The 12,377-nt window shown below is 37.9% G+C and overlaps 1 gene segment (V, D, J or C); it reads left to right on the top strand.

Annotated features, from left to right (window-relative positions):
- The first annotated feature begins 814 nt into the window (after positions 1 to 814).
- On the top strand, positions 815 to 9,091 carry LOC116906222. The segment is given in 3 exon segments: positions 815 to 860; positions 967 to 1,278; positions 9,042 to 9,091. Coding segments are annotated over 3 exon segments (408 nt in total).
- Positions 9,092 to 12,377: the final 3,286 nt, after the last annotated feature.

The raw sequence follows: 12,377 nt of genomic DNA, 5'->3' as shown, positions 1-12,377 counted from the left end.
GAAGTGAGAACCAACCTCAGCAAATAAAATAAAAAACAGAACTGGAAGATGCACGTGATGTGGCATAATTAAATTGTGTGTGAAATAAATTCAAGGGGAGTTGAGTTGGGAGTGATGCCATTCTTTTTGGAGCCCAGGGCAAGAACATATTGAAAATATGTAGAAGTGCAATTATGACTCATATATTGAAATTCAACTTACCAGTCACTCCATATTTTTAGTAAACAAATAGGAAATATGCAGAGAAAGAAGAACTAAAATACATAATAACAAAAGAAGTTCAAAGATTCTTGGGTACACTTAGAACTTGACAACCTTTTGCAGTTATTTATTTGAACATTGAAGTGCAGGTATGTCATATGTCTTCAATGATAAAAAGGGAGTTCCCACCCTCATGAAGCAGCTGCACTCAGACCTGGAGGTGCCTCAGTAATCTCCATGTTCTTCAGTGAATAGGCACATAGAACCAAATCCTTCAGGAACCCAGGAAAAAAATTGATTTGACATACGCACAAGAATGCAATTTTTGTATGCAAGTATAAAATATATCAGATGATCATTAGTTTCTGTTAAGCAAAATACTGAAATCTGATACCAAGTTTTCCAATACCAACATTGTAACCTGACATATTCAGTACATATACAAATAATCTAAGACTTGTCACCTCTTAGATCCCACTATATATCATGCTGTATGTCAGGAAGTCATGCAAATAGGGCTGATGACTATTCATAAAAGCAGACAGACCTTAACTTGCATTTCAGGCAGAGGAGCTCTGCTCAATTTCCCAAGACTTCTTCTTGATTACTCAACATGGAGTTGGAACTGAGATTAATTTTTATTTTTGCTTTCTTAAACGGTAATATTTTTGAAAAGAAATAGATGCTGAATTTGTGAGTTGACTTGAATATGTGGAACAGTGGATGTGTGTGGTAATTTTTGACTAGTATTTTCTGTACTTATAGATGTCAAGGGTGAAGTGAAGCTGGTGGAATCTGGAGGAGGCTTGCTGAAACCCGGGGGTTCTCTGAAACTCTCTTGTGTAGCCTCAGGATTCACTTTCAGTAACACCTGGATGAGCTGGGTTCGACAGACTCCTGGAAAGAGACTGGAGTGGATTGGAAACATTAAATATGATGGCACTGAGACTAACTATGCACCATCCATAAAGGATCGATTCACAATCTCCAGAGACAATGCCAAGAGCACCCTGTACCTGCAGATGAGAAGTGTGAGATCTGAGGACACTGCCACGTATTACTGTACTACATACACAATGAATGAACTTCAGTGTGAAACTAGACAAAAACTTCACTGTCAGGCCCTCTGAACCACCAGGGGGTGCACTGTACCTCTGTTATGCACAACACTGGTTAAGATCATATTATAAACACATAATCAAGCACTCTTCTCAGGTATCTAAACTGCCTTTCACCTTAGTTTCTCAGAAAGGTTTTAAAAATGTTTGTTTTGGAGAAACTATTATGATCAAACCATTTCTTATATTTCTGCTGTTATCAAAATGTAGGAGGCAGTGTCTCACATGAAGAAAATACATAACGAGAATTATGAGTTCATAAATATTTTAGTCTTCATTGCTGAAATAACATGAGGAAGTTCATGGTGGCCCTTGTGTTATAATGAGGATTAAACTATTTCCATAAGACACAACAGCAACAAAGACAACTTGTAATTTAAATCATCTAATGGGCCTAGCTTACACATTCAGTGGTTCAGTCTGCTGTCAGCATTATGAGAATCATGGCAACTTGCAGGAAGACATGGGGGGAATTTACCTTGATCTGAAGATATCCAAGAGGAGACTCTTTTCTGCAGGAAGCCTGAAGAGTAGTCTCTTCTACAGGGTGGGTTGTTAGTATAGAAGGAGACCAGAATAGGTCACTAGCACAGTGACACACTTACTCCAAACAGGCTATAGTTCTTCCAATAAGGCCACACCTCCTAATAATTTCAGTTCCTATGGGCCAAGCATATTCAAAACACCACACTCTGTTTGTTTGTTTGTTTGTTTGTTTTTCCTATATTCAAGACAGAGTCTTTCTCAGTTTTTTTTTATTAGAGTAGCACTTATAATTAATGGAAAATCCAGAGGAAGAGGGAATGACGGACCATAAACCCTAGTGAGTCCTAAACCTCCATTCATTTCCCTGGGTACTGTGAATATCACATTTGAGATATGATAATCTCTTTTGTATAATTCATTTCTCCACGACCCTCATGACTATTCATTATTGGATTTTATATAAATTTATTTATTGAGTAAAGTCAGTGTCTACATAGAGAAATATATTTGAAACACAGTTTCTAGTCTTTTACAGGACCTGGCAATGGAATTACACCTCTCAGCGGTATAGAGATTATGCCTCAGAGAACATTCTGCCCTTCATGAGAAGTTAAATCTACTCTTCAAGAAAGAATCTCTTACACAATTTAATATCTTACCTAAGTCCATCATGGATAACATGGATATTAGGTATCACCAGAACCCTGTAAACCCAGCTCATTTCTTAAAGAGTGACAGGAATTCCAGCTTCATTTTCAAAGAAATATCCATCACTCTGAAAAAAGCTGAGAATGTCTTAGTTAATTTCTTTGTGAAATAAAGAATATCAAAGTGATTTTAAAAATGTGATGAGAATAATGGAAGAAGAAACAAAAACAGAGTAAGTTGAACTAAAAAAATTGGAAAAGCAGCAGGAACATGTGTCAAGAACTCCAATATGATGAAGCACACAAGTAATTGATTCATGTACCATTTTGAAGTGAACTCATGATAAAATCCAGTAGACATTAGCATCATATTTCCATAGAATCCTGAGTGTTGAGAGTTACTGTTTATAATTCATGAATTGGGAAATGACTAATTTTAGATCAATAACTTATTACCTTCTTCTTAATTTAAAAATACATTGTGGAATCATATAGGTAGGCAGTTAACTTTCTGACTTACATAAAATTTTGTGGCCCACGTATTAAATATATAGTGAATAAAATATTGTAAAATCTAAAAATGTACAGTCTGTCCTGTATAGCTGGAATTTATGCTTTTCCTCTATAACCTCTTTTTTCCTCTGCAGTCTCTGGGAATCATGAGAACATTGCTCACCATTCCAGAATTTTCTCCATTTCACACCCCATGTAACTCAGCTCAGCCAGGACTGTCTTCAGGTATCTGGATTTTCCTATTATTCCAATGTATTTAGGGTGAATCCTGTTCTCTCAAACACAGAAAAACATTTCCATCATCTCAACACCACATCACAGTGTTTCCATACATTTTCATTTTCTTTATCCATTCCTTCTTCTGTAAACAAGGGGATTTTCTTCTCTATCTTTTTGTTGCAAGTTTGATCATTTTGTAAGAATATAACATGTGTTTTGATTATATCTCTGTCATTCCTCCCAGTAAGTTCTAAATATTAACATTCAACAAGTCACTCTCAAATTTGTAATGATAAACCTTCCTTTCATATCTCTGTGACTGTTAATAACCTGCACCTCTTGTACCTGGTGATATAGTCTTCTGATTGACATATGCCACTGTAGTTTATTCATAGCATAGTAGTTAATTGGGAGAAGTTATGATGCTGCTGAATTTTGTTTGTTAAACAGTACATACCACTGTGACTATGTAATTACACTTAAACCAACAAAATTTTCAAGTCTGTGTGTTGTCTTCAGCATTTTTTATTTCCTCTGTCTTACAAGTTATTCTAAGCATGTGATGTATATCCCAGTTTGTATTTAACTTGCATTTCAATGATTTAATATATTTACATATGTATGAACATGCCATTCACATATATTGTTTACAGAATGTCTGTGTAATATGTTTTTTCTGTTTATATGAATTTTCCTTTCTTGTGACTGAGTAACCTGCTTTTCTATAGATTAGCTCATAATCATATTTATGCTGCAAATATTTTCACATACTGATACCAAGGAGTCCGTACTAAAATCATGAAAATGAAACACTGAACAAAGTAAGGAGTGTGAGTGTATACATGTGTGAGTGTTTGCGTGTGCATGTGTGTGTGTGTGCGTGTGTGTGTGTATGTGCATATGCATGTGCTTTTGTGTGCAAATAGCTAATAGGAAAGGGAAGGACAGGAATTTAGGAGTAAGAGATATGGATGGCATAACATTTTGTTTCCTTCTTTTTGCTTTATTTTAATATAACTAGTATTGCTTTAAACATACATAATCTATTTATATAAATATAAATATAAACATAAATATTAAATGTATATAAATATATGTATGCATTTATATATACAAACATATATAAATATATATACATTATATATACATACATACATATATTTATCTATGGTGTAGATCAATGTGGTTCTTTGTTTATTCATTTTATTTTGGGGAAATATCTGAATTCATGATTATTTACAGTATATAAATTCATGTCATTTGTGCTATTAAATTGTCCTGTGGAGGCTTGATGCCCCTGTGTAGTGGATTGCAAGACCAATGAGGAGGGAATAGGTCAGTGGGTGGAGGAGGACCCTCATCGAGATAAAGGGAAGGGGGAGAGAATGGACGGGATGTGGAGTTTGTAGAGAGGTAACCAGCAATAGGGATAGCATTTGATATGTAAACAAATAAAATGATAAATAAAAAGAAAGTTATTTGTATAATATAAATCTATTATTGTAAATAAAATGTATGATGAGAATTTATTTTACAGTATGGTCCACCTTTAAAAATAATTCCTAACATTTAATAAAAAGCATCTATATTATTGTATACTAATTACATTTACATAAATTTATAGTTCTACTTTATGATGGGCTTTCCTACATTGACAAAATATAAAATTCTGTCACATTGTTTGAATAATTGCATAACAATATTTGTTGCAAATATTATTGGTACCTTATTAATTTTATGTAATTACATTTTCTAACTGTTATTACTTTATTAGTTATATTCAGTTAATTATTGCTGTATAATTACCTTCCTAATATATTTAATGTGAAGAAGAAAAACAAGAAGATAAAGAAAAAAGAGGAAGTAGGAGAAATAGTAGAGTAGGAAGAGAAAGAGGAAGAATGATTAGTGATCAGTGAAAAGACCTTTATATGACCAGACACTAAAAATGACAATTAGTTTTAGGCTTTTTGAAAAGGCTTTTCTGGCTTTTCTTTTATCTTTGGTTTGTTGATTTAAGACAAATATTATATTTTTGTTTTCATGACTGATTAGTTCTTTTCAACTTTGGCCAGCCATTTTTAACCAATAGAGAAAACTGATGTAGCTTGAATTTCCTTGCAAAGCAATCAAATAATTAAATCTTCATGACCTATAAGTTGGGGTACAGAAATATCAGTGTATTTGTAAACAAGAATAGTAAATGAAAAAGTTAGTGTATAAAATTATGAAACCATTTTTTAATTTATTTATTTAAACATCTATTTAATTTGTTTAAACTGAAATACTAAACTTGGAGAAACAGAATTGAATTGGAATATCACACATGTACTACTTTATTAACATTTTCAGTAATTGTGGGTTAAAGTAGTCACTGGACATTGAAGCTACAAAGTTTCACTTTGGATATTATAATTTCTATATCAAATGTATTTTTAAAAAATTATCTTTAATCATTTTTTTACGGTCCAGTGTTATTTCCCTTGCATTCTGTCCTCCAACAGATTCTCATCCCATTTCTCCTCCCCCATCTCCTAGAGGATGTTCCCAGCCACCCCACCCCACCATACCAGTACTTTCCACACCCTGAGCCCTCAAGTCTGTAGTGGTTTAGATGCATCTTCTCTCACTGAGGCCAGACCAGGCAGTCCTCTGCACTGTATGTATCAGAGGCCTTGGACCAGTTAGTGTATGATGCCTGGTTGAGGGTTAAGTCCCTGTGAGCACTAGGGTGATTAGGTTAGTTGAGACTGTTCTTCTTCTTATGAGGTTGCCCTTCTCTACAACTTCTTCCAGCCTTTCCCTGGTTCAACCTCAGGGGTCCCTCTGGCTACTGTGCATTGGTTGGGTGAAAGTTTCTGCATCCGTGTCATTCAGCTTCTTTTTGGGCCTCTCAGAGGACAGCCATGCTAGGTTCTTGTCTGTAAGCACACCATAGCAGCAGTAATAGTGTCAGGCCTTGGAGCCTCTTCTTGAGATGGATCACAATTTGTGCCTAACACTGAACCTTTTGTCCATGTCTATTCTCCATTTTTGTCCGTGTAGTTCTTTTAGGTAAGAACCATTCAAGGTCAGAGTTTTTGAATGTGGGATGGCAAACCCATTCTTCCATTTGATGCCCTGTCTTTCTATTGGAGGTGGACTCTACAAGTTCACTCTCCTTACTGTTGGGCATTTCTTCTAAGGTACATTCCTTTGAGTTCTGAGAGTCTCTCATCTCCCATATCTCTTTTACATTCTAGAGTGTCCTCACACCCCTTACCTTTAGAGGTTGCCTGCTTTCATTTATTATGCTTGCCTTCAGGACTTCACATCTGCATGCCCACCGATAGCTGATCATGTTTCCCTTTTTTCTCCTGTCCCCCTCTCACAGACAGGTCCATCTCTCCTTCTGCCCTCCATGATTTCTTTCTTCTCCCTCCCAATTGTGGTTAGTGCATCCTCCCATGGGCCTGTGGCATGGTCAACTTCTTAAATTCTGTAGATTTTATCCTTGGTTGTCAGGAACTTTTGGCTACTATCCATTTATTAGTGAATATTATTTATGAGGGAAATGAAAATCAAAATGTCCCTGAGATTCTACCTTATACCAATCAGAATGGCTAATTTCAAAATCTCAGGTTACAACACATGTTGAAAATGATATGCAAAAAGAAGAACACTCCTCCCCTCTTGTTTGTATTACAAACTGGTACAACCACTTTGGAAATCAATCTGGAAGTTCCTCAGAAAGTTGGAAATAGATATAACTGGAGACCCAGCTATACTTCTCTTGGGCAAATACCAAAAAAAGTTCCAGCATGTCACAGGTGAATGTCCTCTTGCGTCTTAATTGCCTCACTCAGGATGATACTTTCCACTTCCATCCATTTGCTGGCAAAATTCATGATGTCTTCATTCCTAATTACTAGATAGTATTCCAATGTGGAAATGAGCCATTTTTTATCCACTCTTCCATTGTGCAACATCTGGGCTATTTCTGGCTTCTGGCTATCTCAAAAAAGGCCACTATGAATATAGTGCACATGTACCCCTGTGGCATGGTGGGTCATATTTTATTTGTTTTTGTTGTTCACTTTGTTTTGTTTGGATTGTGTTTCTCATCTTACTAATGACAGAGAAACTTGGGGTCGTTTCTCTCTCTCTGAACCTTAAATCGTGTATTGTTTCTTTGAATGTGAACTAAAATAATACCAGCTGTGACACCTGTCTGCTTTTAGGTATATATATATATATATATATATATATATATATATATATAAAATATTTATATATAATAACTTATATATAATAACTTACATAAACTCAGTTGACATCACCTTGGCAGTATTGTCACAATAAATGATTAATCTCACATTTGATTGCTCACACCATTCACCCTTAGAGACATCTGTATGTTGGAGCACATTCTAGACTGCTTACACAAAGCACTAGCTGTGATGCTCCAGGAAATGAAACAATGAGTTATATAAACGTTCATACATCATGACAATATATTTCTACCCTATTATACAGATCAAGGGATTTTCTGGAGTCAAGTGTGTATGGCTGATGTACAAGGTGGTTATGGGTAACTGCCTGAAAAATAGGAAATATTTTGTGCAAGCCAATACCTCGTTTGGTATTAGAATTTAAAAATGAGCTTAAACCATCATGTGGAAAAAAGATAACATTTTCAATAAATGGTGCTGGTTCAAATGGCAGACAGCATGTAGAAGAAGACATATTGATTAATTTTTATCACCATATACAAAGCCCAAGTCCAAGTGGATCAAGAACCACCACATCAAACCAATACACTCAAAAAAATAGAAGAAAAAATGAGGAAGAGCCTCTGACACATGGACACTGGGGAAACTTTCCTGACCAGAACACCAATGGCTTATGCTGTAAGATCAAAAATCAGTAAGTGGGACCTCATTAAGTTGCAAATCTTATGTAAGGCTGTCATTAGGACAAAATGACAACCTGCAGATGGGGAAACAATCTTTACCAATCCTACATCTGAAAGAGAGCTAATATCCAATACATACAAAGAGCTCAAAAAGTTATAGTCCAGAGAAATAACCCTATTGAAAATGGGGTACAGAGCTTGTTTTAAGACCCCAGAGTGACCTTACCTCAGGGGCACAACTCACAGAGCACAGATTGATAAAGTGACTGCTGCAATAGCATGAGTGTAAAAGGGTTTTAATCCACGTAAGTGGAGTTGCTCATCCATGCAGGGAGAGGCAATCCTGAACTCAAAAGCACACAACTTTTATTTGTTACAAAGAGCATACTTCAGCAACAATGTTAGATGGTCTATTCTCATTGATGGTACACAGGACAAAGGATCTGTTCAGCTATTTGCTGGTCTGCTCAAGGGGATGTTCTTGACTCAATTAGTCACTTTCCTCATCCAGCCCTACACCTGATCTTGGTGAATCACTGGGAAAGGGCAAAGTTGGCGTGTCCCTTAGAAGGGGGCAGGAACCAAGTGGTCAGGCAGAGTCAGGATGACATTTTGTGGTTGTTCTCGGGATTTAACAAACGGAGGGGTAGGGGCTCTTTCCAAGAACAAGGTTTATTTGTTTGTTTTGTTTCAATAGCTTAGTCAGAATTGCCTCAATATCTTGATCATCAAAACTTTATCATATCACTGGGCATCCTGATGTCAGATGTATCTCTCAGAAATATCACAATTTTGTCATAGGCATCCTGATCACTAGATGTGTTTCTCAAACCTTGTTTTCCCAGCTTTGTCTTTCACATATATGAAGCTATTTCTCCAAGCTGAACAAAAAATCTGGGGGTGGGTTTCTGTCCCACATGACATTTACAATTACATGTAAATCCATGTAACTGATTTTTTTATACTTTTGGTTTTTTGAGACAGGGTTTCTCTATATACCCTTGGATGTCTAGTGCTTGCTCTGTAAAATGAACTTGCAAACATCAAAGATCTTCCTGTATCTGATTCTGAGTTCTGGGATTTAAGGCGTGTGCCACAATTGCCCGGCTAGAAGGTTGAAACATCCATAAGTGTGTGTGTGTGTGTGTGTGTGTGTGCCTGGAGAGATCAGAAAACAACTTGAAGGAGTATGGTCTCTCCATTGTGAGGTTTCTGAAGAAGAAACTCAGGTCCTCAGGATTGACAGCAAAATGCCATCATCTGCTGAACCATTTCACTGACCCTGCATCTTTGTTTTAAATATCATTCATCTAAAGCCATCGAAAGGTAAAGTATACATCTAACTAGATTTGTATTATACAGAAATAAATAAATAAATAAATAAATAAATAAATAAATAAATAAATAAATAAATGAAACCTCTAATTCCCAGGGGAACTAGACAGTACAGTCATATGACCAGAAGGGTCACTGGTCAGGCCCAAGCACTTAGATCAGACTGTGAAGACACAGATGATGCGACCCTTGCTCCTTCCACTTGTTTCTAATGAGCATCAGTGGTTCCAAGAGCAAGCTCTGGCCAGAAGACAACATCTCTCTCTGCCTCTACTTTTTTTCTCCTAACAACCAGCTGGCTTAGGTTTCTAATTGGCTGTTAAGCACACTTGATTTGCTCCAGAGCAGTGTGGCTCTCCATTGGTCCCCGAATCCGGGTAGCGCCTGTAGTCCTGCCCCTTTCTCAGAGGTCTTTCTGGAATCAACTTGAGACTTAGACTAAACTCTCATCCCCATTGGCTAAAGCCTATGGTCGTAGCTCTGCCCCAGCTCTGCTCTGCACTTTAATTGGGAGAGCTACCCCTGTCCACTGAGGGGGATGGCTAGATGCAAGTGGCTTGCATGGCTGGATGCAGGAGTCTTGTTAAACTGCGATGGGGTGTTGTGGAAAGGGAAGTGCACCCTGCTTGGTGCCCCTGAGCTGCTGCACTTGCTGGCTCAGGCGGACAAGGCCATGCTGAGGCCAGGCACTGAGCCCCCTTGGCAGGAAGACTGAGCAGCTTCAGATTGTCTCCTGCAGCTGCCTGGGCCTCCAGCCGACTGGGCATTGTATTTGTGTTGAGGGGTGAAGGGTTGCGGGCCCAGCTTAGGGTGGCGGGGCTGCGCCAATCTGGGGACACTGCAACAACTCACATGTGCATGCCTTTCTCATAGGGTATGATGAGCAATTTCCTTCTCCAAGTTGACTGAGGCATATGGGTACTTGGTGGGCCCCGACTGCCTGCTAGTGGATAAGTACCGCGACCCTTGGCACCAATCACTGAAAGAAGCCTGAACCCTGGGTGAGTACAGCTAAGCACTGGGATGTGTAGGCCCCAGCCCTGCTGGCCCCCCTGTTAGCTGCAGTTAAGAGAGGAGCTGCTTAGGCTCTGTAGTGGGATCCAGGTTTTGAAACCTCTGGCTAAAACACATGCTATTCGAATGTATAAGAAGAAACTAAAGAAATGCCCAACACCCTTAGTTATAAGGGAAATGCAAATCAATACAAATCTGAGATTCCACCTCCCACCAGTCAGAACGGCTAAGAGCAAAAACTCAGGTGACAACAGATGCTGGTGAGGATGTGTAGAAAGATGAACACTCCTCCATTTTTTTGTGGGGTTGCAAGCTGGTACAACCACTTTGGAAATCAGTCTGACTATTCCTTAGAAAATTCGACATTGTACTACCTGAGGACCCACGTATATATCTCCTGGGCATATACCCAAAATACACACCAACATATAACAAGGATACATGCTCCAATATGTTCACAGCAGCCCTGTTTATCATAGCCAGAAGCTAGAAAGAACCCAGATGCCCACAACAGAGGGGATACACAAAATGCCCAGCTACTAAAAAAACAATGCCGTGAAATTCATACCATATGGAACTAAAAAAAAAAAAAAGAAAGAAAGAAAACATGACATTCCTGAATTACCCAAAGCCACAGACTACAGAAGTTCAAGAGAAGTATGACAAAGGAAGTCCTTCTAGAAGGGGGAAAAAAATATTAATAAGAGGAATATGGAGAAAAATTTGAGAGAGAGAGAAAGGCATTTGCCATAGCCCATACACAGACAGCCAAATCCCAGACAATAGAAGAACTGCATCTGACAGGAAGCTCTCCTTGAACCATTGCATGACAAATAGAGAAGATGCTCACAGAAAACCATTGTGCTGAGATCGGCATCCCCATTGGAGGAGTTATAGAAAGGATTAAAGGATCTGTAGGAGTTTGCAACCCTATAATAACAACAATACCAACCAACTAGAACTCCCAGTGAATAAACCACCATTGAAAGAGTACAAATGGGCCCACCCCTGGCTCTAATGAGCCCCACCCATGTGCACCAATGATTGGAGAAATCTTTCGTCCTGCTAAGGCTGGAAGCCCAATGTAATTTCCCACAGTATAAGGGCAGGGAGGTGGGAAGGAGTTGGTGAATGGGTGGGGTGATACTCATATAGAAGAAAGGAAAGGGGACAGAATAGAGGATTTGTGGGCAGGAAATCGGGAAAGGGGCTAACATTTGAAATAGAAATAAAAAATAACCAATAAAATAAAGGAAAATATATTTAATGAATACTTAAATGTTCAAGGTAATAACTACTACTTTTTAAAATTGTCAGAACAGAATCTACCTCTGTCAGAAGAGAACTGAAAGCCATGTACAGAAATATACCTGGACCTGCACCATTAGAGGTTGGTCTGCTTTGTAATATCATCCTAGACAATATCACTGGGATAACCTAAATGGAGATCCAGAAACAGTGTATTCAAAACAAGTATTCAAAATAAAAACAGCAAAGTTGCCTTAGAGTATATATAAGTGTAGCAAGATTCACATTAAGTCTGTGATATTTTGCCAAATTTATCTGACCATTAGGAACTTTGAGATAAAAAAGTGGAGATATAATGTTTGTTTGTAATAAACTCATAGCCTATTACACAAGGTGGCACAACACACAAAGTCATGAGAGACCCCAGCACCTGCAGTAGACACATGACTCTGCTCTGTTGAACCCTATATCCACCACTGATACCCATAGCCCAAAGATCAGGCAAAAAAAAAAAAAAGTAAGGACTCAAATAATAGACATCCAACCAGTCAAGAAAGACCCAAGCAATGTACTCAGTGGAAGGATTCTCTAATGACATCCGTGCCCCTGATCAACAGTACAAAATGATCATGGGAGGAAGGTATAGTGTGGTAAATGAACATAGAAGAGGTCATCTTCATGCTCAAAGAGCACTGACTATGT

The sequence above is a fragment of the Rattus rattus genome, chromosome 7, assembly GCF_011064425.1.
Source record: "Rattus rattus isolate New Zealand chromosome 7, Rrattus_CSIRO_v1, whole genome shotgun sequence".
NCBI lineage: Eukaryota > Metazoa > Chordata > Mammalia > Rodentia > Muridae > Rattus > Rattus rattus.
Note: the sequence above shows the minus strand (reverse complement) of the source record. Positions and strands in the feature narration are given on the sequence as shown.